This window comes from Mesocricetus auratus, unplaced genomic scaffold (assembly GCF_017639785.1).
Source record: "Mesocricetus auratus isolate SY011 unplaced genomic scaffold, BCM_Maur_2.0 Super-Scaffold_100003, whole genome shotgun sequence".
Lineage (NCBI taxonomy): Eukaryota > Metazoa > Chordata > Mammalia > Rodentia > Cricetidae > Mesocricetus > Mesocricetus auratus.
In genome coordinates, this window is record NW_024429188.1 from 34,991,878 (window position 1) to 35,019,424 (window position 27,547).

General features: G+C 43.2%; 1 protein-coding gene and 1 pseudogene across 1 annotated transcript; one reads left to right on the forward strand and one right to left on the reverse strand.

The window, feature by feature from the left end:
• On the forward strand, positions 1-1,116 carry LOC101830803 (annotated as a pseudogene).
• A 2,565-nt stretch (positions 1,117-3,681) lies between these two features.
• On the reverse strand, positions 3,682-27,547 carry LOC101831070. Its single transcript, XM_040743954.1, has 5 exons — positions 26,587-27,547; positions 8,490-8,617; positions 5,592-5,660; positions 5,392-5,452; positions 3,682-5,169 (listed from the first exon to the last, which is right to left on the reverse strand). The coding sequence occupies exons 1-5, from the start codon at positions 27,545-27,547 to the stop codon at positions 4,130-4,132; spliced, it is 2,259 nt and encodes a 752-aa protein (XP_040599888.1). The 3' UTR covers positions 3,682-4,129.

Below are 27,547 nucleotides of genomic sequence, written 5' to 3' on the forward strand. Positions count from 1 at the left end.
ATGTCCAAGCCACAGGGCCCTGTAGTCGGATGCGACGAGCGGCAGCCCTGGGCCCCAGCTCAGAGGCTCCCGGTGCAGAGGACATGGTTCACTCTCCGGCCCCCCTCCCCTGTGCATGCTCCAGATGGCATGGGGCCTAGGAGCTGCTTAGGCCACACCGAGTCATGCCCGACCGGACACCGGACAGAGACAGTGCAGGGCATTGTTCAAGCACTGACCAACCTCAGCACTACCCCACCCTGCTGCATGACCTCAGGAAACGGAAACTCTGCCTCCAGCATCTGTCCCCCAGAATAGTGGGATGCTCGTCCCTGCTGGTCGGGAATCTCAAGAAGTATGCACAGGAGTTCTTCCCTGAGAAGCTTCCCCAGCAGGATCATACCACCACCACTGACTCAGAGATGGAGGAGCCCTACCTGCAAGAATCCAAAGAGAAGGGTTCCCCCCCAAACTCAAGTGTGAGTTCTGTGGAAGGATGGACTTTGCCTACAAGTTCAAACTTTCCGAGTGCTTCTGTTCCATGACTTGTGTAAAGAGGTATAATGTGGGATGCCCCAAACGAGCGGGGCTCTTGCACTCAGACTGGAGCAAGCTGCAGAACGCAAGGACCCCAACCCACAACCTCCGCCGGGCCAGCTAGGCTAGCATGCCCACACTTGCCAGGAACTCCAAGAAGCAGCCCTCGGGCACTGTAGCCCTTTCAGTTACTGCTACCTTGCAGCTGAAACACAGCCGGGAAGACTCCAGCCCGTGCTCAGATAACTCAAGCTACAAGGAACCCTTGTCACCTATCTCAGACAGTTCATCCACCTCCTCCGGACAGCGACAAGGCCAGAGGAATCTGGAGCTCCCTGAAATGCACATGCGGGACTTGGTGGGCATGGGGCACCACTTCCTACCAAGTGAGGCCACAAAGTGGCATGTAGAAGATGTCTATGAATTCATCCGCTCTCTGCCAGGTTGCCAGGAGATCGCAGAGGCTATCTGTGCCCAGGAGTTTGATGGGCAAGCCCTGCTGCTGCTCAAGAGGACCACCTGATGAATGCTATGAGCTTCAAGCTGGGGCCTGCCCTGAAGATCTATGCCCGCATCAGCATGTTCGAGGACTCCTACTAGAGTCTCTGCTGCCTGCTGCCCCACCAGGCAGCCAGGGTTCCAGCCCCAGGTGGGTGCCGCCTCCTGATGGAGCAGAGCCACACAGACATTCCTGAAGAGCCCTGGATAGGGCCAGTTGGAGGGAAGGGGCTCTCCCTAGGGGTGCAACTGTGAGGAGGTCTCTGTGCCTCTTCAGTGGCTCTCAGGGGCCATTTCTGTGGCAGGGTGGAGGTAGGTGGCGCTTGTAAACACTGACAGACTGCCTTCCTCCAAAGTCCCAATTTTCTAGCCCCCCAATCCTTTCTCTGTCCCCCATTTTCCAGGGGACTTATGGTCAGGGCTTCCCAACATGAGTTGGGTCACTTCCAAGAGCAGCCAGCAGGCCTGGACAGAGGTCTTGAAAGCCCTTGCCTTCTCTCCCCTTCCCCCTTTTCTCCAGGCCCGGCTAACCTTCCGTTATCAGCTTCTCCCCCTTCAGCCTGTTCCCACAGCATCCAGGGGCTCTACCCCTGTACCCTTTGCAGGTGGAGAGGGAGAAGCTGTGCCCGGTTTAGCCGTGCCTGCTGGCACAGACGCCTTAACGCTGTGTGTATGACTGTGTGACTGGGAGCCTGGACTGACAGGCCGTGAGCTGCCCTCTGGCATCTCCGGGTGGTTTGTAGTAAACAGCCTCTTAGTGCTTTGTCCTGGACTCCACTCAGCCTGAGGCTGGGGAATAGAATAAAGGGCAGACCCTGAGAGTTGGAGATTAGAGGTTCCCTCCAGATAGCAAGAGGTTTCTGGGAAGGTCTCCTCAACACCAAACTGCCGATGTGTTTCCTGCTAGCTGGCAGACAACACAAGGAAGCTCCAGGGGCTAGACCATGTGGCCCAAAGCCCGAGCCTCCCATGACTTATCTGCCTGCCCATTCTCACACTGGCTGGAGGCACTGTGGACGCAGCCTTTGGCCTGCCACTCGCACACTTGCTTGTAAAACTTACATAGCAGTAACAGCTACCCAAGGAAGGGCAGGCCACCTCTGACTTGCTGTCCTTACCAACTCTGGGAAGTCACTCTTCCCGGGAGGGGTGGGCACTTTCTCAGCTTACTCTGCCCCCTTTTCCACACCCCCAGACATGGTTGGAAATGAAGAACGTTTTTAACCTTTTGTTTTTAAAAAATAAATCTGTAAAATCTGAAGAAAAAAATATATTCTGCTGTACTTGTAGATCGGTGTTTAATCCAGTTCCTCCAGCAACTGATGAGAGCAGATGCAGAGACCCAGCCAAACCTTAGGAGGAGCTTGGGGAACCCTGCAGAGGGGGAATAGGATTGTAGGCACCAGAAGGGCTGAGAATACCACAACATGGCCCACAGAATCAACTAAGTAGGGCTCATATGGACTTACAGACACTGAAGCAGCAATCGCGAAGCCTGCATTGGCCTGTGCTAGGTCCTCTGCATATATGTTGTGGTTAACTTGGGGTTCGTATGGGACTCCTAACAGTGGGACTGGGGTTGCTTCTGACTCTTTTGCCTGCTCTTGGGACCCTTTCCTCCCAGCCAGTTAGCTTGTCTAGTCACAGTATGGTAGACTCTGCTTAGTCCTACTGCGTCTTGTTATGCTGTGTTAGGCTGATATCCCTGGGAGACCTACTCTTTTTTGAAGGGAAGTGGATCAGGAGTGGATCTGGGAGAGAGGTGAAGTGGGGGTGGGTGGGAGGAGACATGGGAGAATAAACAGAGAAAGTCAGAAAATTAAAACAAAATAACTTGTAAACAAATAACGTGTAATGTTCCAAACCCCAAAGTACCTAGGCTTGGGAATTTCTACTTTAACAGCTCTCATTCAAACCTTCTTTGCCAGCATCCTGACTCTTTTTTATTTGTTCTGTTAGTATACCACATGATTTTATATATCTCCTCTTAGACTCTAATTTCTATGGATAGGCAAAAAGGCCTCTTTTCTTAAAATTGTCACTACTAGTGAAGGGAGCAGGCAAAAGTGCCTTGGTCTGAGTACTGCCGTTTTTACTTCAGACTCCATTTTACCTGCAGAGTGAAATTAAATTCAGTTTCCCAAGCCCTAATGCAGTTGAGAACTTTCCAATTGCTGACCAACGTCCTCCTTAAACCATAGAAATAATCATTATGCATCTGTATTTCTCTAGTAACATTATGGTTGTTCCTAACAATGGAAGGAACAAATGAATCTGATTGATTGGACTAAAAGGCTTGCGTTGTATGCCAGTTAACAATAATGGAATATTCATCAAGGTAGTGCCTAATCACTGAATCCTGATTGGTGAAAATTATGACTATAACCTGGCAACAAATGTTTGCGAATTTTATGCTTATAAACTCCACTTCTGCCCCTGCTCAGGAAAAGAGAAATAAAGGTTCCCAAGTCCTTGTCCTGTAGCCCTGATCAATCAGTTATCTGCCTATGTGGTGAATAAATAAAAATCTTTGGAACACATAAGCATTGTCTCTCTTCTTCCTCGTGGCACATAAATGGTCCAGGTGTAAAACTAGCAGTCTTCCAAAGAGAGGGTAACCAGAACAAATTATCTATTGGGCAAAGAATCAATTTTCTCTTTCTTACATCTTTATTCAGTTAACAACAAATAAGAGCATTTCTTCAAACTACCAAAAAGTGGAATAGAAACAAAAGTGAGTAAGGGAAAATGGTAGTTTTTACATTTTGACTTGTTTTCCTATTCTAAGAAACAGATTTCACACATTTCAAAAAGATCTCCATTACAAAGTCACGGTTGCTTGCTCTTCAACTTGACATTCAAGGGTGTCTAGAATGTAATACAGAATATCAAAATTCTTATGCTTAAATCTTCTAGCAACTAATAGTATGATCTATGTCATTTATAACTATTGATTCTAAATCGAAAAGAGGTCTTCAAGAAAAGGAAAACACTTGAAAAATACTACTGTATAACCAAAGCACAAGAAGATACACATTATGAACCACCAGCCTCTTACTACTTTTAAATTGGGAAACCCTGCTCCAAAGCTAAGGCTACTCTGCCTCTAATTTCCCTAGGAGCAAGAGTCGTCACCAGGTGTGGCTTCAGACTCTGCCTTGTCTTCAGCAGCAGTGTCATGCCCCCCTACAGCTTCAGCTTGGGCTCTCTCTTCCTGATCTCTCAAAGCCTCTTCATAATGAGATGGGAAAGCCTGGGGAACGGTCTCATTGACCTTGGCTAAAAACTCCAGGACTTTCATCTTGGTGGTTTCAGCATTGGCTCGGGGACCCCACAGAAACTCATAGGATGGAGGATCACTACCAACCACCTTACGGTATTCCAGGTATTTTTCCTTAACCAAATCGTTGGTGATAAGCTTTCTGGGCTCCCCAAAGATTATGTGTGCCTTCCCATCATAAATTCCCAAAATATTCAGGAATTCCCAGATATCTGTCTCAGAGGCACGGTTGCCATTCAAGAAGATCACACCCAGCAGAGGCATCAGCAGCCCATTCTGGGGAAAAGGCAAGCTAGTGGTCAGAGTCCCCTCAACACTGGGGTCTAACTTGCTGACAAGGGTGTAGTAGCTACCGTTGGGCTTAATTTGCTTTACTTCAAGACCAAAAACCAGCTGTATGCGCTCAGAGGCTTTCTTGAGGATATCAGGAAACTGCTCCTTGAATCTTTTGTTGATAACTTTCAGCATTTCTCCCTTATACATGGGCTGTTTCAGTTTGTACTTGCAGAGCAGATACTGCATCAGCATCCCCGTCTTCCTTGATAGAAGATTACTCTGGGGGCTCTCAGTGGAGTGTGGGGCCATAGAGAAACTAAGACTTTGCTCCCTTCGGCCTTTGGCACCTTTACCAGATCTGCGGGACACACGTTTCCCAGCAGTGATTGTAGATGCCTTGCCCTGAGGTTTAGACATCAGAGACAGGCTAGCAGCAGAGGTGCTTGCAACAGCATCTCCAGAATCATGAGCAGAGGAGGGTGACTCTTCTTTCTCTGCTGCCTTTGCTTGAGCATCCTGGAGCCCCTGGACCTCATCTTGGATCTGGCGGCGCTTCTCACGAGCACGGGCCTTACTCTTATGTCCCCTGGGCATGGTGGCTGTGGTTAGAAGCAAAGGGAGTGATAATGAGACCCTGTAAGTACTTTCAGGGTGATCAGTAGCAACCTGCCTATACAGGTTTCTGTACAAACATAAAACACTAATCTAGGAACCCTTCTTAGTTAGCCTGAGTGTGTCCAGGCTGCAACCAGCCAGGCTCCCCTGAGGCAGCCTTGGTGCCAGTGAAGTCTAGTGGAGTCTTCTCAGTTCACACACAGTACTTTTGGCAGGTCCTACAGCCTCTTTCCTGTGCTCGCTCAGCAGTGGAAAGCTCAGGTCTCCCTAGTCGTCATGAAATCCTAGTAGTCATGAAAAGAAAATGCAAGAGGATTTTCCTCCCACTGCTCCTAAAAGAAGAATTGCTAACAGCTCTGTGGGAATATCTCATTCATGTCTCTGGGTCCCTTCATTTAAGAATTACCATTTTGCCTCCATACAGGGTCAAGAACACTCCTTTCTCCTGTAACTTCAGCCAGAGGATCTCATCTCTCTTAAACACAATACAAAGAAATGAGAAGTCTCAACTGTGTTCTGAGGCTCCAAAAGGTGAGAGCCAAGACTGCCACAGACTATTGTTTCCATAAACTGGGGCTGAGGGAAATGTACCTTCTGTTCTCACCTATTTAATACACTGAAGCTTGAAGTGAGCTACCCTCTACACTTAAACCTCACTGACACTTAGCAGAGGGTGTGAGAGTGTCTCTATGTAGCTGTATTGACTGTAGTTTCCAGAGGGCCAAAGTCGTGGCAGGGAGGTTAAGGTCCTATCACCCGTTGTCTCACTTCTGGTCCTCACTCAGTCTTTAACTAGAGTCTCAAGAAGGCCTAAATTCCACCCCTTGGTGATTCATCAGACTAAGACCCTCATTTTTCTGCTAGTCTTGCACAGAAACTAAGGGAATTTCTGTAACTGAGGCCTTGTGGGATAACATCAAGAGGGACTCTGTGGGACCACCCCCAATATGGGGTGTCAGTTCCCTAAATTCTTTATGATCACCTGGAAATCTCCTCCACTGACTTGATGCCTTTCAAATAAGAGTAAGAAACCTGGGACGAAAGAAAGCATGAGCTACAACCAGCAATGTGTACCCTCTATGGGACCCTACTGTTTGGAGGTCACGGCTTTCTGTAGTTCTCACTCAGCAAAGGTGGAAGCTCAATACTCAGCCCATGTGATTCCTCCAGCCTTAGAGCAAGGTCTCCATTTTTCTGACTCTCCAGAGCTAGATGAGGAAGGAGAGTATATCCAGTGAGTTCTGCTTGGAGTTTCCCAAAGGGAAGGACTTTGTGGATTGTACTTTCTCATTAAGTATTCCTTTCTCGTAGTCCTCCCCCAGTCTCCTCACTGTCTTAGTGTTTATCGACTCATACTAAGGCCTTCACACGCCTGAGGGACTCTAAGCAAATTCTTAGCTAGCCTGGAATCTCACCAGCTTGCTGTCGTCTCCAAACACTGCCTGCTTAGTCAGGGGAAAACTGTGTACTGTCTTGTTATGTGGTGAGTGCATCCTAAAGTTGTCAGAATACTTTCCTTGACTTCTGGAACTGGGAGTTCTCTACCTGTTAAACTGAGGCTGTCCATTTACCTTCCGTAGATGCTTCAGAGAGAAGATAATGAGACTTGTGCTGCCATATCCATGACTTGTAGGTAGGTACAACGATTTATGTGGGTTACTATATTGGCAGACAGGCCTCTTTATACTTAAATCAAATTAATTCCTGTTAGGAATCAGGTCTCCTACTAATGCCTAATGGATGTTCTCCAAATAAATCGAAGGATTAGTGTCCCTGAGACCCTACATGAATAAAATTAGGCGGGATCTAATCCTGAGAGCTCTAACTCTGGATTCTCAAGGCTGAAACTGTAAACCGCAACACCCTCTGGCTGTCAGCTGAGTCACTATAACTCTCTCCATTAAATACTGGGAAGGGGAGAGGCCGCCCTGTGCGACGGCTCAGTGGGTAAAGGCAAGCCTAATAACTTAAGTTTGATCCCTGAAACCCACATGATGGGAGGAGAAAGGGGACTCCTAAAAGCTGTCCTCTGCTATCACATTCCACACACACATTTTAATACAGACACGTGTCCACACACACTAAATGTAAAATAAACTAATTAACATTGAATATGGGTCAGTGAGCAGCTCATCCTGATAACTTAAGTTTCATTCCCGGAATGTAATTCCAAGTCAAAGTGAGAGTCAGCCTCAAAAAAAAAGCAAAAAAAAAAAAAAAAGCAAGGCAGGGGTGGTGGAGCAGGATGTTAATCCAGCCCTCAGGAGGCAGAGGCAGGCGAATCTCTGGGAGTTCGAGTCCAGCCTGGTCTACAGTGCTAGCTCCAGGACAGCCTCCAAAGACACAGAGAAACCCTTTCTCGGGGGGGGGTAGGGTGGACAACCCCAAGTAAACAGAACAAAGGCCTCCTCAGAGTCAGTCATTAGCCATCCCCGCTTCCCCCCACGCAACCCCGCCCCCTGCGTCCTCCCTCCAAACCCCTCCCCCCAAACCCCGAGACCTGCCTCTCCCGTTTCCCCCGCCCCCTGCTTCCCCTCACACAACCCCGCCCCCTGCGTCCTCACCCCCAATCCTGCCCCCCAACCCCGTGCCCTGCCTCCCCTGCAATCCCGCCCCTGCCTCCCCCCAACATTGCCCCCTGCCCCCCCTCTCCACGCCGCTCTCTGCTAACAGGGTTTTTCTTCTTTAAAAACATTTTTGGTTGTTGTTTTTTCGAGGCAGGGTTTCTCTGTATTGTTTTGGAGGCTGTCCTGGAACTAGCTCTGTAGACCAGGCTGCCCTCGAACTCACAGAGATCCGCCTGCCTCTTAAAATGTATCCTCGTGCGACAGCCTCCAAAACAATACAGAGAAACCCTATCTCGTAAAACCAAAAAAAAAAAAAATGTGTCCCCGTGTACCCTGGCCCACGCATGTGTCGGTCGGAGAACAAACGGTCTACTTGCTACATCTACCGTGCGCGTTCAAGGGATCGAACTCGGACCCTCGGGCCTGCACGGAAAAGAGTGTTCAGCCGCGGAACTAGTCTGCCATTCCCCGTGTTTCTTTTTCTAAGGGAAAAAAATAAACCCAAAACGTCTTTCTCGGAGAGTCTGAGTGGAAATAAGGCTCCACTTCAGTCATAAAAGCCTCCCGAGGGCGATTGCTGTGAGGATGGCTACTGGGTAGATGACCATGATGATGACTCGACGGAACGAGGGACAAAGGAGGCCAGACGAACCCCGGCACGAGGAAACAACATTTGTGGGGTCTGCTCTATCAGGGGTGAGGGGTTTGTCCCCTCAGAACACATTCAGGGACCTTACCTTGATTCCACAGGAGTCAGAGAAATTTGCCCTCAGCAGATCCACGCAGTGGACGGCCCTCAGCAGATCCACGCAGTGGACGGCAGTGGCAGCGAGAGCAGCTTCTCCGTGTGGACGCCACTGAGATTCTGGCTTTTACAGCGGAAGTGAGAAAGAACTATATCCGGTTATGTTTGCGTGGGGTCTCCTGGAGCTAACGGCAGGGGTACGGGGTATGTTTCTCTAACGTCAGGGGTTACTAACGGACGCTGCTATTTCACAATCGGGGTTCTAGAGTGTTACGTAATAAACGAAAGAGCTTGAAATTCTTCACTGGACTGACTTAAGACCCTCTACCTCCAAATCAAGCCCTGATCTTCCATGGGGTCCCCACAAAAGCAATGGAGCCAAACCTCAAATAGCCTCTTCTGTGGTAACCCCTGGGAATAGCAGCAAGGGAAAGACTCCAAACTCCTTTGTTTTGCAAACAGACACTGAGAATGACCTATACAGGTCTCATGTAGTCAGATCTTCTCCAATAAATTTCTTCCTTTGTTGAACTAGGGTCCCCACCTACTAGAAATTACTACTTTGTTTTTGGAGACATTTAGGACAGACAGGATTGCCTGTCTGGTGGTTCCGTATGGAAACTCAGATTTGTATTTGTTAAGTGATCACACACACAAACACACACACACACACACACACACACACACACCACCTTGTTTTTTAGTATAATCTAACACTTAAAGTTATCATAACACATTCTTGGAAGATCCTAGGATTTTCCTTCTAGCAAAAAATTGACGCTGTTCCCGTCAAACGAAAACCCTCACTTCACTGAAATTTTCTAAGAAGAAATCTGTTTGATATATCATGTTACCTTGAACCTCCTAGGGAATAGAGAATTGAGCATTTTGTGGTATCTATCTGTGGAAGCCATTCTGGAGTACACACTACGTGTAACTCCCAGTCAGATGCTGACCTGGACAAATGGCCTGTTTACAGATTTCTCTGACTTTTGCACCCACATCTTTCCTCCACAAGAATTCTAATTTGAAAGTGAGGGTGATTCCCAGTTCTTTTGGTCACTGTAATAATGTATAGCAAGAACACAGCATTGCAGGATTCCACAGTTCTGCATGGGTATTTCTATTTTTGCTCATTTATGCTCATCACATTTATATCCACCCTAGCCTAGTACTGGTTGCCTTCATTAAGGTTCTAAATGATTCCTATATTGTGGTGTGACTGTTTCCCAATACGCATTCATCTTGATTGCTATCTCTCGTTTAAATTCAGGGGAATTAGATAGCCCTGAAAAAAAAGTTGACCATTTTTCTGATTGCAGACCATTAAAAGAAGTCCTTTTCCTAGGACTGTAATGTCAAGAAATTGCAACACAAGGAAGGACTTACAGTGGCTTAATTGTTCCCAAGTAAATTCTTGTTCCTAAGGGATAGCACCAAATGATATTAAAAACACCTTTGGGGGCTAGAGAGATGGTTCGGTGGTTCTAGAGGATCTGAGCTTGATTCTCAGCACCTACATGAAATCTGATGCCCTCCTTTGTCCTTCAGAATCACCAGGCATGCATTTATACATAGAGTAAAACTCTTTAAGAAAAACAAAAACAATTTAGGAAACACCTTTTAAAGCTGATATGATAATCTTAAATATGACAAAGTTGAATTGAAATGGAAGGAAACTAATGCTAAAATGTATTTTTTTTTTTGGTTTTACGAGACAGGGTTTCTCTGTATTGTTTTGGAGGCTGTCAGTCCAGCCTAACCTCGAACGCTCAGAGATCTGCCTGCTTCTGCCTCCCGAATGCTGGGATTAAAGGTGTGTGCCACCACCACCCGGCTGCTAAAATGTATTAATATTATGCTCTCAACTAACTACCAATTAATCTTTGTAATAATACGATAAAATCTTTTAAGAGTATATTCTATTGGTTTTATATTTATTTTGATATTCACTGTTCAGTTTTGCTTCATTTTTTCTTTTTAATTTTTTATTTAAATTAGAAACAAGCTTGCTTCACATATCAATCCCAGCTCCCTTTCCCTCCCCTAACCCCCCCCCACCAGGTCCCCCAGTCTCCCACCCAATGCCTACTCCGTTCCCCAGGGAGTGTGAGGCCCTCCGTGGGGGATCTCTAGAGTCTGTCATTTCATTCAGGGCAGGGCCTAGGCCCTCCTCCAAGAGTCCAGAATGAGAGAGCATCCCTCATTGGGGGATGGGCACCCAAAGTCCATTTGTATGCCAGGGATAAATACTGATCTACTACCCAAGGCCCCATAGATTGCCTAGGCCTCCTCACTGACACCCACATTCAAGGGGTCTGTATCAGTCCCATGCTGGATTCCCAGGCATCACTCTGGGGTCCAAGAGCTCCCCCTTGTTCAGGTCAGCTGTTTCTGTGGATTAAGCCAGCCCAGTCTTGACCCCTTTGCTCATCAGTCCTCCTTCTCTGTCACTGGGTTCCAGGAGTTCAGTTCAGTGTTTTTGCTTCATATTTTTATGTGTACTTGTGCTCTCAATGAAACTTAAAATTTTTTGTTCTAGTTAAAAAATGACAGGGCTATCAAGATAAATCTTGTGTTATCAGAGAACACACTGATCTGTTAGTTTTCTTTGCCAAATATAAAGGCTCTTCTAAAATACTTGCTTTCTTCACAGAAGGATAAAGCCAGATGATTTTCTGAGGCTCAGGTCTTTTGAGTCTATCCAATTTTGCATATGTCACTGTTCATATTGTATTATCCCTCTTTTATCCACCCTTCTCAGTTCTTTTTATATTCTTATTGATGTTATATTCTAATTCAGCATTTTGGTTAGAGTTAATCACCTGAAGTATATTTGGAAATAGTAAATGAAAGCAAATGAAGCAGTTCGTGGTCAGTTCAATCTTGAATAAGTAGAATAGAGTGGGTTTTTGCGACCAAGAATTTAGGCTCAGCTTAGTCATTTACCAGCTGGATGAGCTTTGGTACATTACCAAACTCTATGACCCTCAGGCAGTGCATCTGTGAAATTAATTCATATGATCTGTCTTATAAGATTGCTAATGTGTGGTTAGTGTATGCAAATATCTGGCACCATACCTGGAGTGCACTGACACTTTGAGAGATGTCTACCATTACTACCATTGCTACAGTTGTTTTAACTACAAAGGATAGTATTTCACCCTGAAGCATTTTTTCAACATAGTATTTTTTGATTCATTTGGAATCTCACATCATGCACTCTGATCACACTCACTTCCCAATCCTTCCATGTCTGACACCCCGCTCTTGTGACTTCTCCCCCCCCAAAAATTAAAAATAAATGGAAAAAAATAAGTCAAAATTGTGTCATCTGTATACTCACTGGAGCATGGTCAAACTCTCAATGACTTGCCCCTTAAATAGAACTGAATCCTTCCCCTACCACACCCACAAGCCTTCAAGTGTGGAGAGCTACACTTAATCGTCCTAATCACACTTTTTAAGAGCTCTCTTAGATGGGTTCCTGTTTTAGGTTGCTACTTTGGGGGAAGTGGAGGGTAGGGATTGTCACAGAAGCCTTCATGTTCCTCTTTCTCACATGTTCATTTGAAAGTCATCAATAATCGTTACAAAAGTAACTTCCTTGCTCTTTTCTACAGTAACATGGGGCATTGACATCTCAGGTGCACTAGGACCACAGATGGAACATTGCCCTCTAAGGCAGCACAGACCCATACATTACCATGACCTCAGGTTGCAGCATAGACCACTCACATAAATACGATCTTCAAAAACCGGACCTTCGACATGAGCATGAATTCAGGCAGCAGTACTGACCACGAACAACTTCATAGCCCTTGGTGATAACACACAGCTACAGATATCAACAAAGACCCTAGTTGCTGTAGGACCACAGACCCGATGAGAGACAGGTGGCCTGGCTGACTTCCACAAAAAGTTTGACACCATGGATGTGGAACAACAAATCAGCTCAAAATCACACTTCCAAAAAACTTTAAGAACAAGTTCCCTCATTAAATTATATTTTCAGCAAAGGTGTCTTTCCCAGCTAAATATTCTAGGATTCTATTTAAAGACTAAATTTGACTTTCTGCCCCAGTGGTGTCCAACCTTTTGACATTGCAATACGGTGTTGTGATCTGTAAACATTTGGGGGCATATTCATAGATATTCTTGGATACCATCACCCAAAAATCCATATCTGCTTTGACTGTACACACACAAACACACACACACACACACACACACACACATGCCTGAAATTTAAATATCTTTTTCGTGGAATAGGATTCCCAGTTCACTGTAAAAAAGCACCATCCTGATGACTTCCAAGTTTTTAACCTCAAAGAGCACAGGACATATTCTTTGCATGCCCTAGATGGAGACTCTGTCCAGTGTATTCATGGTCCCATGATATCTGTCTCCAGAGATTTTCTGTTCTGTGCCTAGAATCTCAGCTCTGAGCATCTACAGTCTCATCTAGTCTCCATGCAGTCAATGTATATTTACCTGCCACTGAAGAATATGAAGATGCCCAATGTCTAATATTAGCTTATCTAGGAAAATTTATACTAAGAGTACTCATTGGAATGCCTCATATTTGATCCTCTTCTGTGGCTTCTCTTAGGAAGCATCTGGCCACCTTTGTATTATAGATTCTCCCTGTGTCTGTGTCTGTGACTGTGTCTGTGACTCTCTCTCTCTCTCTCTCTCTCTCTCTCTCTCTCTCTCTCTCTCTCTCTCTCTCTCTCTCTCTCTCTCTCTCTCTCTCTCTCTCTCTCTCTCTCTCTCTCTCTCTCTCTCTCTCTCTCTCTCTCTCTCTCTGTGTGTGTGTGTGTTCAGATGTAAGTCTGTACAAATATATGTAGATGCCAGTGATCAGCTTCAAGTGTCAATATTCATGCACTGTCAACCTGGATTATTTTTTGAGACAGAATCTTTCATTGGTCTGGAGTTCACCCATTAGGTTAATATGACCAGCCAGAATTAGTCTGCAAATGTAGAAGCCTGTTGTTAACCTCAGGCATCATTCCTTAGGAGCGATTCACCTCATTTTTTGTGATAAAAGATTTATTATTAAAACCTGATTGTTTATATAACATGATTGTTAATGATTTGGGGAGAATTTCACATCATGCACCCTAATCCTGCTCACCCCCTCCCAGTTCCTCCATATCAACTCCTCACTGCTACAGTGTCTCCCCCAAAAGATAATCCCCCAAAATTAATTCAAAAGAAAGCAAAACAGTAAAAAAAACCTCACACTTCTTCATTTTCCATCTTTCTATTTTTCCAACACCTCTTCCTTCGTCCTTGTGACATGGGAGCTGCAGTGTGTCACACAGTGTTCCCTTTTGCCCCATCAGCCATTCCCATATATGTACATTGTGTGATGTGCTATTGGTTTTGTTCAAGGCCTCTGGCCTCTGGCACACCATCATCATTGGACCCTTACCAAAAACTCCTCTCAGATATCCTGCTAAAGCCCCAATTAAAAAATATGTAAGAGTATAAAAATACATGAACCCCCTAAAATAATAGGTGATGTTTTGTGTATATATATATATATGTTTGAAATATATATATATATGTTTGAAATCAAGTCCAATATTTTCAGTAAATGCTAGTCTAGTATTTGCAGTTAATATTGTACATACACACATGATGGTCTTTTGACATGTTGTAGGAGTGAACCCCACAAAGCTATCCACCCATGAGTGCGGGGACATGTAAACTGACACACGTAGATATAAAAGGAAGTGAAAGGAAAAGGAACCCCCTTTTTTCTCTTGGAAGCCAGCCACGCTTCTAACTCCTAGCTGGTGCGACTCTCTCTCTGGTAAATAAATATATTGTTTTCCTTATAGCATTGAATATCTATTTAACATGTAATCATTTCTTCTTATTATGTGGTGGCTAATTGACTCAGTCACATACTAGCAAGTGGTCAAACTAAAGGTGGAATCTTGACCCTGTGTATACTAAGTTTTATATATTTTTCTACCCTAGATTAACAATTAATGCATTGTTAATGGAGAGATTATCTGTCTGATATAAATCAAGCATCCCATTAAAAGGGGACAGGGGATGCCAAGTAACCTGAACAATAGACCCCAGGGAAGGAACCTCTTGTCTCTGCATCCTCAATGCTGATATTAGAAGTACATGCCACAATACTAATTTTTAACATGGGTTCTGGAACTCAAACACAGGTCCTCATGCTTGTGTGGCAAGCACTTGACTTACGCTGCAACCCCTCCTCGCGCACACACACGAATCCCATTCTTTTGTTTGTTTGTTTGTTTGTTTGTTTGTTTTTTCCGAGACAGGGTTTCTCTGTATTGTTTTGGAGCCTGTCCTGGAACTCGCTCGGTAGACCAGGCTTGGTCTAGAACTCACAGAGATCCACCTGCCTCTGCCTCCAGAGTGCTGGGATTAAAGGCGTGTGCCACCACCGCCCAGCTAGAATCCCATTCTTAAGAAAGCCCAAGGAGGGGGTAAAGAGGAAGGGAGTTGGTCATGGGGGAACAGGAAGTTGAGGGGGTGGGGGTAAAATAGGGGGAAGAGGGAATCATAGGATCGAAGACAGATCAGGCACCAGAGTGACCTCGAGTGATCTAAAGGTATAACATCAATTGGCAAGCTAAGCAATAGTGGAAGGACCACCTCGAATGCCCATTCCTGATAATGAACTTGATGTCTATAACTATCCGGGAGCCTTCATCCTGGGACTGATGGAAGCAGAGGCAAACACACAACTAAGCACTGAACTGAACCCAAGGAACCCAGTGACAGAGAGAGAGGAGTGATGAGCAAATTGGCAAGGAATGGGCTGGCAAAACCAGCAGAGACGGCTGATCTGAACAGGGGAGTGCTCTTGGACCCCAGACCGACAGTGGGGAGGCCAGAATGGGACTGATCTGGACCCCCCAAATGTGAGTGTCAGTGAGAAGGCCTGGGCAACCTATGGGGCTCTGAGCTGTGGATCAGTGTCTATCCCTGGTATACAATCTGTCTTCATGTGCCTATGGCACAAAGAGAGATGCTCTCTCAGCCTGGACTCTTAGGGGAGTGCCTTGACCCTACCAAGAGTGAAATGATAGACTCTAGACATCCCCTATGTGGAGGGATTTGGCAATAGGGTGGGAGGGAGGGTGGAAGGGGAGTGCGGGAGGAGGGGAGGGAGAGGGAACTGGGATTGACATGTGAAACAAGCTATTTAAAATTAAAATAAAAAATGATTAAAAAAAAAAAAAAAAAAAAAAAAAAAAAAGAAAGCCCAAGCCACTGATCAGACTCTCAACTGGAAAGTCTACCTTAGTCAACAGGTATATAGGAAGGGGTTGATGCCCTTCAATGCAAGGTCCAAGAGTAGTTCCATGTTATCAAATGTTCTTCTATGGATGTCAGAGTAGTTTTCACTCTGAATTGGATGTGTTTGAAAATTATCCACCAAAGGTTCATCTACTGACAACTTGTCCTGAGTATGGCATCATTAAAGTGGTGGATTAAGAAATTGGACCTAGCACAAAATAATTCATTCATGAGTAAATTACCTTCAAAATGGATAAATGCTACTCCTGGCTTGATTTAGCTTTTGTGAAAGTAGATTATATAATGAGGTGTTTCCCCCACCCACACTCTTAGCTTTCTTGTTTTTTACTTTGATGGTTCCTTTTCCATTTCTCATATTGTAATTTAGCCATGGTACCCTTTCCATGATGCTGGCAATATGCTATTTTTACCAACCATCTTTTCTATGTACAATACTTAAATTCAGGTAATTTTTATAATAGAAAAATTCTAACATGGTGCTCTTTGTACCATTTGCTGAAAATCACCATTATTAATGCTTTTATAATCAGCTTTTTCATTTTATATTTGTATGGCAGAAATTGCATGAATACTCTTGCTTTTATTACAAAAAATACCTTTGAGCTCTCAGTGACGGCTGGGGCCTTAGAGGAACTCACACTTTCAGCATGATGGCTTTTGGTACATTCATAATCCTGTATGTTAAACACCTGCAGCAATAATGGTAGTGAGCGGAGTTTTAAGAAGACCCTTGAAGTGCCATCACTAGTTATTTTCAGGAACATCACCGAAAGGGGACAGTGAAGGAAGTGCTACGTGGCAGCTGTGAGTTCTCCAGTGTCTATGTCAGGACCAATCTGTCTATGGTGCAACCTGCATCAACTGGCCGGAAAGTAGAGTGTTTGGGGATTGACATCACCTGGATAAGGTTTAACAGTGAAGGTCATCTCTGAGTCATCAACTCTGAGAATGGCTTATTCAGGGTGGCCCCTGGCACCTCTGCCACCAGCAATTCCAATATTATGACCACAATTCAGAGTAACACTCTTTCACCAGTGTGGCTGAGACCAGTGATGGTGGTGCATACTGGGTGAGCATTGACCAGCCTCTTTCACCTGGTATCACCAAACCTTCTTGGCTAGGAAAGCTCTGGAAACCTGGTGACAAGACCTGTGAATGTGGATCCTGGTCCCCATCATGTATCCTGCCTGGAAAGCCCCTGAGGGTGCCTCCACTGATGCCATCAATTTTGGAGGCTGTACACCCAAAGGGGTGCCCCTTGTCTATGAGGCCTTCAACTAGCATCATGGAGTATCTGTGGATAGCTCCATGTCCTCAGAATCCACTGCAGTCACTGAACGCAAATAAGAAATCAATTTACTATGTGGTCTTTTTCTGGTTAAACTTTGGACACTACCTGGAACACTGACAGAGCATAGAGAGACCCCAAAGAACCTGGCTGCTCCATTGTCACATGAAAAATAAAAGACACAGAGACAGATATTGGGGCTCAAACTTCAAGCTAAAGATCAGAGAAGCATAGAAACCAAGCCAATAGATCTCACCTCTTCCTGAGGCTGAAAGAGCAATCCTGTCTCCACAAATCCTCAAAGGCAAAAGCTCTTAGTTCCTGTCTTCCCCTCCTTATATTCCTTTCTCTGCCCAGCCATATCACTCCTGTCTCCAGCTCTCTAGTGTTGAAATTAAAGGTATGTGACTCCAAATGCTGGGATCAAAAGCATGAACTCCATTACTCTTCATTCTTGTGTAGGCCAGAGTGGCCTTGAACTCAGAGAGATTCATCTGCAAGTCTCCTGAGTCCTGGAACTAGAGATATGTGCTGCCAGTGCCTGACCTCTATAGATTGTGGCTGGCTTTGCTTTCTGAATCCTCAGGCAAGCTTTAATAAATCATAAATAATATATCAGCATACTCCATATCTTTAAAGTCAACTGGTTACTGCAAGATGAAGCAGGTAGATTCCCATAACTAGGCTTCGGGGCAAATGTTCTCAAGCTAGACTTCATCTGTGAACTTTAGAGGGAGAAGACAGTGCCCAAGAGACCAAAAGGAGTCCTGGATCTCAGTGCCCTCAGAGTCATTGAAACCATTCAGATATTCTTCATCCCCAAAGACTTCTAGGGAAAGGAGGTTTTTAATAGTCAAAGCTGCCTGACAGAGCAGGCCAGCCAGGATCTTGCCAAGGAGGTATTGACTGAGCTCAGAAGGATGTGTGCATAGAAAGTGACCTGAGACGCTAGACTAGCAAGAGCACAGCACCTGCATCTGACATTAGGGGACTTCCATGCTCATAGAAAATATGAGGAATTTGACTTGAACTAATATGTGAGTGACAGAAGGCCAGGCCACATATGTCTGATAAGAGATGAATGTTTATTTTATACATCCGTGCTCTTTTCATTTCCTGTTTCTCTTCATAGGCTTCCTTCTAACTTCCTTCTCAACACTTGCTCACATAGTAGGAACTTGTGCAAGAAGACATTAATCTTCTGTGTCTTTAAAAACATAACCTGGTGTGGTAACACATGCCTTTAACCCCAGCACTCTGAGGCAGAGACAGGCAATCTGTTTGAGACCAGCCTGTCTGGTTTACATAGCAACTGTCAGGCCATCGGGGTCATATAGTGAGACCCTATTTTTAAAAGGGGCAGTGCACAGCAAGATGCTCAGTACAGTGTCTATGGTTAGGGCTGTTTATCCCACACAGACATTCAGAATCCCCATTCTCCAGGGAAGACAACTCCAGTGCTGATTCTCATGCTTGTGCTGTTTCCCATCTACCTGACTGGAACCAGAAGTCCGTAAAACATTTGTGAAAGCAAATTAAGTTTTAAGACAGCTGAAATCTCCTTCTTCATCTTCTTCTCCTCTTCCCCTCCTCCTTTTTCTTCTTCTTGGTCTCATGTAACACAGGCCAGCTTCAAACTCACTATGTGGCCAAAAATGTACTTCCGATCCTCATGTCATTACCTCCAGACAAATGTGCCACCAAAGCCAGCTAGACAACTAACACTTGTATAGCATCATCTGTGTTCTAGACACTGTTCTAGGCACATTATGAAAAACGTTTTCAGAAAAGCACCATGTTACAGATCAAGAAATGAAGTTGGATTGGGCACAATGGCACATGTCTTGAAATCCTGGCACTAGGAAGATCAAGGCAAGAAAACTGCATACATAGTGACACACTGTCTCTAAAGAAAGAAAGTCACAAACCAGAGAATTATCCAGTGAATAACTCCACGTCTATCTCTCTCTCTCTCTCTCTATCTCTCTCTCTCTCTCTCTCTCTCTCTCTCTCTCTCTCGTGTGTGAGTGTGTGTGTGTGTGTGTGTGTGTAATAATAATTAAACTCCAGGAGGTAAAGGCGCATGGCTCTTTGTGAGTTTGAGGACATCCTGGTCTACAATGGAATGGAAGTTCTAAGACAGCCACAGCTTCATAAAGAAATGCTGTCTCAAAAAACAGAGAAAAAGAAAAAGAGAGAGGAAAAAAGGAAGGAAGGGAGGAGTTTGGAGTTATGGCCAGGTGGTGGTGGTGCACGGTGTCCCAGCACTCTGGAGGCAGAGGCAGGTGAATCTCTGTGAGTTCAAGGCCAGCCTGGTCTACAAAGTGAGTTCCAGGACAGTGAAGGCTGTTTATACAGAGAAACTCTGTCTCAAAAAACCCAAAATAATAAAATAACAACAACAGCAATGGCACTAATAATAATAATATACTTAATGGGTTATTTAAAAGAAAAACAAAGACTTTTCAGAAGGTAATGTGTTGGGAAGGGTCTGGGGTAAACTTTCGGGGAAAGTAGATTTGATCAAAAGATATTATATGCCCATTTGAAATTCTCAAAGAATAAATAAAAATATGATATATTTAAGGTAGAAAAAAACAAAGAGCAGGTGATGCAGCTACCTTGGTAGAAAACAATAAGGTCACGTGAGCACTTGCATCTGGAAAGTTATAATTTTGTCTTCTCGGAAGCTGCTTCTTTATTTTTCGGGGTAAGCATTGTTCTATGTGTCCAACTGACCTGTTTGTCTTATTCAGTTTGTACACTGATAATGCAGTAGGTCAAGTTATCTTTATGTAATGTACATCCCACTACTGTGTCTATTTTTAACTGGAGAGACAGCAGAACATAGCCTCTGTTCAAGAATGCAGATGTTTCTTTAAGTTTGACTCCAGTATTTTCATGTTAATTCCTGTCAGAACCTGGCTCTCCTTCCATTGCAGCTCTGAGACAGATGTATTATTTTTGTGGGTTGTTTATTTGGTTAAGATGAATTTCATTATGTAGCTTAATTTGACCTCAAATTTGCAAATCTCCCACTTCATCTTACCAAGTGCTGGGATTACAGGTTTCTGCTACTATCCCTGGCTCTGAAGTTCATAATTTAAAGTTCCCTGGAGTGCTGGAAATACAGCTCAGTGGTATATTGTTTTCCTAGCATATGGGGCTCTAGGGTGATTTCTCACTATTGCAAAAAACAAAAAATCCCTATAAGGCTCTCTGACATCAAAATCTTAAAAGATATGTCAGACTCAGAAAGACAAACACCAAATGTTTTCTTTCATAAAAATCTACACTACAAAGAAGACAGGAAAGTAGAAAGGGGAATACTGAGAAGAGGAGAGACCATTAGGATGGTGACTAAGACAAGAACAGGTGAATGTAGGACATATTTGACTGATGCACATTTTACACATGATTGACATACATTTTATGTATGCATAAACTGTTATGATGAACCATTATTATGTACAAAAATATGTGCTAATAATGAGAAGGAAACAAAAGGAATATCGTTCTCACTGTCTCCCTCCCAAAGAAAAGAAGTTCTCTGGGCCCCATACAGGGAAGTGGAAAGGTGAATCATTCAACCATCCTTGCCAAGGAACATGCAGTGATGATAGCTCAGAAGAGCCTGCCTGTCCTGAGCTCCTCAGGCCCTGCGTCCTTACTCGATGTCCTCTCATCTGAACACCTTCACTTGTTCACTGATGACTGCGCATTAAGACTAATGACCTCATTTCCTCTAGACCTGAGGCAAAACATGGTGGGTATCCATAAACCAAGTGATACATTTGCCTTCACAGAATTAAAATATATTCTGTTTCTAGCAAAAGTATCATGAAGAAAATGAGAAAACAACTTATAAACTTGGAGAAATCATTTTCTTAAGACATAGCTAATAAAAGGCTGTTTCAAAATATTCAAGATTATCCAAAGTTCAATGACAAAAATTCATTGTAAAAAGTAGGGGAAAGATCTGAAAAGATGTCCATTCAAAAGATACAGACTATACAAAAGTATGTATGTTTTGATATCACATTCCACTAGGCAACCACAACCTAAAACAAACATGCAATACCACTAAACATCTATTAGAAGGACCCAAATCCAAAACACTGAAAACAGACACCCTTGGTGGTAAGCAGAAGTTTCTGAGGCTACTAGAAAATGCCAATAAGAACTCTGCTCTGGGACTGGAGAGATGGCTCAGCGGTTAAGAGCACTGCCTGCTCTTCCAGACTCAGGTTCAATTCCCAGCACACACATGGCAGCTCACAACCCTAACTCCAGTTGCAGAGGCGCTGATACCCTCACACAGACATATATGCAGGCAAAATACCAATGTACATAGATAAATAAATATTTTTTAAAACTCTGCTCTGGGAATATACCCCAAAACAGGAAAAGTAGGAAGAGGAGGAATTGAGGGTAACTTAGAGACACTGGAATTCAGCTTGGACCTAGTGACGTTTCTGACACGCATGTACATGAATGACCCTTTTTAGTGTGAGACATGATGCCTGGTCAGAGAGATGACAGAAATGTGGGCTGAAGTGCAAGTGATGTAGGCATCAACACTGTACAACATGAACACACGTTTATCACTGGCAAAGATGTAAAATAGTTTAATCACTTTGGAAGACAATTTGGAAGTTTCCTACAAAGCCATTCAGACTTTTATTATAGAGTACAACCATTATACTACTTGATGTTTACCCAAACAAGTTAAAAACTTAACATCCCCAGGTATTGGTGGCACATGCCTTTAATCCCAGCACTCAGGAGTCAGAGGGAGGTGGATCTCTGTGAGTTCAAGACCAGCCTAGTCTACAAGAGCTAGTTCCAGGACAGCCTCTAAAGCCACAAAGAAACCCTGTCTCAAAAGAACAAAAAAACTTAACATCTATGCAATAATCTGCACATAATGATTTATAGAAGTTTTATCTGTAGTTACCCAAATTTGTAGTGGTCAAGATGTTTGTCGGCTTGTAATCAAGAGATAAACTTTGGTGCATTCAGACTATGCTACTAAAACTAAAGTCCTGTCCTGTAGCTGTGACCTTACTACTTCAAATTGGTGTAGCTTGAATTTTGTATGGTAAAGGGTCCATAAACTGAGATTTAAACCATAAAAAGATACAGAACAAACATATAACATACATATATATGCATAGTGAATACTTTATATGACATTCTAAAGCAAGGAAAAAGTGTCAGATAGTAAAATGTTGGCAGTAACTAGCACTCAGAAGGCAGTATGACATGAACATAAGGAGCAAGAGGTATTTTTCAGTGAAATGGTATGATTATTGAATTTTGAATATATATTAAGAATTTGTCAAAAACCACATAATATGCAACACCAAGTGTGAGCTATAACATTAACTATGTACTTTAGGGTGTGATATAATGACATGTAAAGGCATATTTACTAAGTATCACAAATCTATCATTATGGTGTGGGATGTTGATATCAGGGAGGTTGTGAATGTCTAAGAACAGAAGTTATATAGGAACACAGTACATTTTGCTCACTTTTTTATAAACTTAAAACTGCTCTAAAATAAAGTCAGTTTCTAAAAAATCATATGAAAGACTCTGCTCATTCTTTTCTCTTGAATTTAAGGACTGGATGCAAGGGGCCAAGAAACCAGGACATTTGTTTAATTACATTTTTATTTGGGAGTTGTCATCTCAGTTCTCCCTCACTGTATTTTAATGTCTAGCAGGGTCTGGGACTTCCTATTTCTTGACCTAAAGTCTTTTCCCTTGTACGTGTGCGTGCGTGTGTGAGTGCATGTAAAACTCTGCACCTTTCATGTAGCCCTCATTCATGAAAACGAAGGTGACTTGCCTTATCAGTCCACAAACATCCTTGTTTTCTAAGATGTGTTAGACAAGGGCTGAAGAGACATCATATTCAGCAAAGCATTTTCCTTGAAAAGCTGTGAACCTGAAATTTGAGTTTCAGAAGCTGAATGCAGTGGTGTGTCCTCGTAATCCTAGTGCTGGGCTGACAGACACGCAGATCTTAGGCGCTTGTTAGCCAGCCAGCCTAGTGTCCTTTGCAAATTCTAGGCCAGTAAGAGACCCTGAGGACTCGAAAAAACAGAAGTGGCTAGTGCCTGACAACATACAACAACCACTGCTATGATCTCCCCCCACCCTTATCCCCACGCCCCCACACAGACAAACATCAAACATATTTATGTTTTTTGTTGGATTTCTCAATGGGACTCCTAAGTCGGGATCCTAACAGTAGGGCCATTGCTTTGCTAAGCAGGGTGTGTGGGTGGTTTTGTCTCTAACATCGGAGAGAGAATTCTATGGGGTCTCACTGATAGAGGCTTGGGAGTTTTAGCACTATTCACAACTTTATACCTGCCATACCTTAAAAAAAATCCTTTACCTTAAGATCTGAGCCACCCAAGTCTGAGGCTAAGGTCTTCATCTTCCAGAGACCTCCAAAGGAGAAACTAGCCTGAATCAGTTGAGGCTGTCTGGGAACTCTGAGCTGACCACAGGGTCAGGATGCTATAAACTACATTGGTCTGGGTGAGTTCTTCTCTACTTCCTCATAGGGTCTTCACTTTCTCCTAGATTTCAGAGTCTACCCCTACTGATGCAACGCAATTCTACTTTGGATAAGACAGACCCTGAGAACCTTTATTATTGAGGTCACTGATCCTCTGGCTGGCAGCCCTGCCTGGCATGTTCTTTATCTTGTATTATTATAGGGATCTCATAAAATTTATTCGTGTTCCTAGATCACAGAGTCACTGGAAAACATCAAATTCCCAAAACTGATCCATTTCTCTGTACTGTAGGAAAATCATAATGTTTCTTTAGAAAAATACAGGCTCGTTCTTTTTTCTTTTCATTACAAGCTATATTTAGCCTCATATGTATACATTAAAAATGTTGCATTTTTTAAAAAAAAGATATTGTGCAACACAATGGAATATGAGTACATATCTTTTGAATGTATCTGATTTGCATATGTAACCAAGCTTTTACCAATATTTTCTCTTTTTCCTTCATTTCTTTCCTCTGCATTCAGATTATTTTTATTGCTTTAGTTATGTATTTAAATCTAGTGGATTAGACACAAAATCTTTCTTTAGAAAAAATATCAGGATCCTTCACCAGGGTCTATCCTGGTGTAACCACCTTATTCTATCCTCTATGCACCATCCCCAATGCCCAAGTTCTAGCCTGGGTCCTTCTTAGCCTAGTATGGTCACCCCTGCCTAAGCTGTCCCCAAAGTCTACATTTCTGCCAAGAACTGCCTGAAACCTCATCTGACCTCTTGGCCAAACCAGATCTTGAACAGTTTTTTCCAGGATCCAGGACATGTCCTACCTTCTCCCAATCTAGAGGCCCCTTTCGAGCCATGTCAAACCTGTTAACTCAGCCATATCCTGCACGTCCTTCACCAACTGAGTCTGACTCATCCCACATGCCCTCTCCAATCTCCTACATCTATCACCAAACTCCAGACTTGGACCAGGACATATATCTTGCATGGCAGTCCAGCCCATGTGCACCTGATTCTATTCTACCTAAACCATATCCAATGTTTAGGCCCGATCTTCTCAGTACATCTTGTGTCCAGGAGCCAAGTAGATGTTGCTTTCCTAATATCTCCTTTTACTTCAGACCAAAGGCCTTAGTCCAAGCCCTGTCTGTAGCTTACCAGCTATGTGAAATTGAACATTATCAAAATCTGTGAAATTCAGACTTTTCATATGTGAAGTGATTATGATAATCCCTGTCTTGTAGGAATGCTTAAGTGTGTATAAGATATGTAACATCATGTAAATATTCTGTAAAATACCAATTCTTGTTATTATTCATTTTCTTTTGATGTTAAAGTGACCATACTCCTTTTAAAACCAGAAGCCATAGCAGAAATTATATCATATTCCAGGACAAAGAAAACACTATCAGATAAAGTACTACTTAGCAAGGAAAACTAAGTACTATGTTTTCCTATGGGAAAAAAAATCAATTTTAGTGTGACTCTCTTCAGTTGAGACAGCACAATGTTTTTATAATGTAATCCAAAGACTCTAAAACTTCCCTTCCTTTGAGCTTCCATTCCAATTAATCCACTTTAAATTTTATTCCTTTAACCCCTACTAAAAATGTTTGAAAGTTGCCAAATTGCACCCAGTGTAACCCGATTAATGCCCTTTTAAGAACCATGCTCTGGATTCCCCAGCCCTCGGCAGAACACAGCATCATGTCTTCTAGGTGTCCATCCTACCTTCCTTGAGATTATCAGTCATTTCTAAGACTCTGTGTATAGAAAACTCAAGTCGTTCAGCGTTCTTTAACTCCTGGCACAGGGTTACAGGATACTTCCTATCCCTGCCAGCTTTCTTACAACTCCCCCCAATAAAGAATAAAGTCTTTTCCCTTTCCCAGCTCTATTTCTCAATTCTGAGGGTCACTCCTCCATCCTAAACTAGCCCATCTGGTAGTCTCATATAAATTATTTCCCATGGGACGGTCTGAAGTTTCCTAAGACCCAACTTGGCATTAATCAAATAATTCTCATTTCATTACTTTCTTGTAAAAATCCCTTCCTAGTTGGGTAGTGGTGGCACATGCCTTTAATCCAAGCACTTGGGAGGCAAAGTCAGGAGGATCTCTGAATTCAAGGTCAGCAAGTTCCATGACAGCAAAGGCTACAGAGGGAAACCCTGTTTCAAAACAATAAATAAACAAATCCACTAACAACAACAAAAAACACTTTTTTCTTCCACTAATTGTATTGGTAACTTACTACATCTTCTTTATCTTAGCCCTCCAGTACTAGCATGGAGCCTTCTAAGAGTATATGGTCAAATGATGTTTATGGAACAAGTAAGCATATGAGTATTTGGGCCTAACTGTATATTACTTATGTCCACATTTTTAATTAAAAATTTTCCATACAATACATCTTTATTGTATTGCTTCCCCTAATCAACCTCCTCCCAGGTAAATGAAGCAAAGATATTTATTTAACACTTTTATTTTTATCAAATACAGAGAAAAAATTTTAATGCAAATATTAACCACTTTACCATCTTTTCTATTTCTCTATTCATATATTTTACTGTTGAATTATTTTCAAGTAATTAAAAACACTTATCACTATCTTATCTTGGAATAGATTCGCTAATAAAGTTTCTCCAACTTCTTTTATAATGAAACTCTAACTTTTAACATGTGATGAACATGTTTGTTGAGTTAATCATATTGAAAGATACAAAGAACGCTTGAAAAATTAAACAAAATAAAGATAACTTTCCAAATTGGTCACACAGAGCAAGAACACAAAGCTATTCACCATGTTCCCTCTAGTTACAAACAGTCCTTCACCGGCGCCTTCACTCACTGTCCTCTTGAAGTACAAAGTAAAATCAAAATACACTAACTCCACTAGGTGTGGGAGGACCTGTTTGACATGTCTGTGGGACATTCAACCACTGTGGGTTAATGTGTCACTGTGTGTAACTTCGGTTCCAGTTTTTTCTTCCTCGTCTTTCAAAGCTTCATCATACCAGGACTGGAAGGCATTGGGAACTGTATGGTTGATCTTAGCCCAAAACTCCAAGATTTTCATCTTGCTTGTCTCAGCATGAGCTCTTGGGCCCCACAGAAACTCATAGCTTGCAGGATGGCTGTTAGGTACTTGCCGGTACTCCAGGTATTTAAGTTTCACTAAATCTTTAGTGATAAGCTTCCTGGGTTCCCCAAAAATGAAATGCTTCTTTCCATCATATACTTTCATCTTATTCAGGAATTCCCAGATCTTTTCCTCGGCTGCACAGTTTCCTCTCAGGAATATCACACCTAGAAGGTTCATTAGCAGTCCAGTCTTGGGGAATCCCCTGCCTCTACTCACAGTGCCATTGTTAGGGAGATTCATCTTGCTGACAAGGGTGTAAGAGTGCTTTAGAGAATCTACTTCCTTTAAGTCTACACCAAATACCACCTCTATGTTGAAAGAAGCTTTTTGGAGGATCTCAAAGAAGCGTTTTCTATGCTCTTTGGAGATAATCTTCAACAGATCTGCTTTCAGAATGGGCCTTTGCATTTTATACATGTGCATCATATATTTCACTACCATCTGGATTGTACCAACAAGAGAGCTTCTAGGGCGCTTCACCGTAGAGGATGAGGCCTGGGAAGAATGTGGTTTGCTTTTAATTACACTGTTAGCTCCTTCACATGATCTTCTAGTAGAAACACCCTTAGACTCAGTGGTAGAAAAGGCTCTCTGGGGCACCTTTGAAGAGCTTTGTAGCCTATAAGCTAATTTTGTATGGGGGGATCTTTCCTCCTCTCTTGCAGGGGCCTGAACACTCTGGAGATCCTGGGTCTCACCTTCAGTCTGGTGGCATTTTCCTTGGGCTTGGAGCTTACTCTTCTGACCCCGAGGCAT

Excerpts from the sequence above, each read along its gene's own strand:
- LOC101831070 (XM_040743954.1), bottom strand. The coding sequence starts at position 27,547 with ATGCCTCGGGGTCAGAAGAGTAAGCTCCAAGCCCAAGGAAAATGCCAC. Across the intron at positions 8,618-26,586 it reads TGACACATTAACCCACAGTG|AATCTCAGTGGCGTCCACAC; the intron begins GTTGAATGTCCC and ends TGTAAAAGCCAG. Across the intron at positions 5,453-5,591 it reads CCCTGTATGGAGGCAAAATG|GGAGACCTGAGCTTTCCACT; the intron begins GTAATTCTTAAA and ends CATGACGACTAG.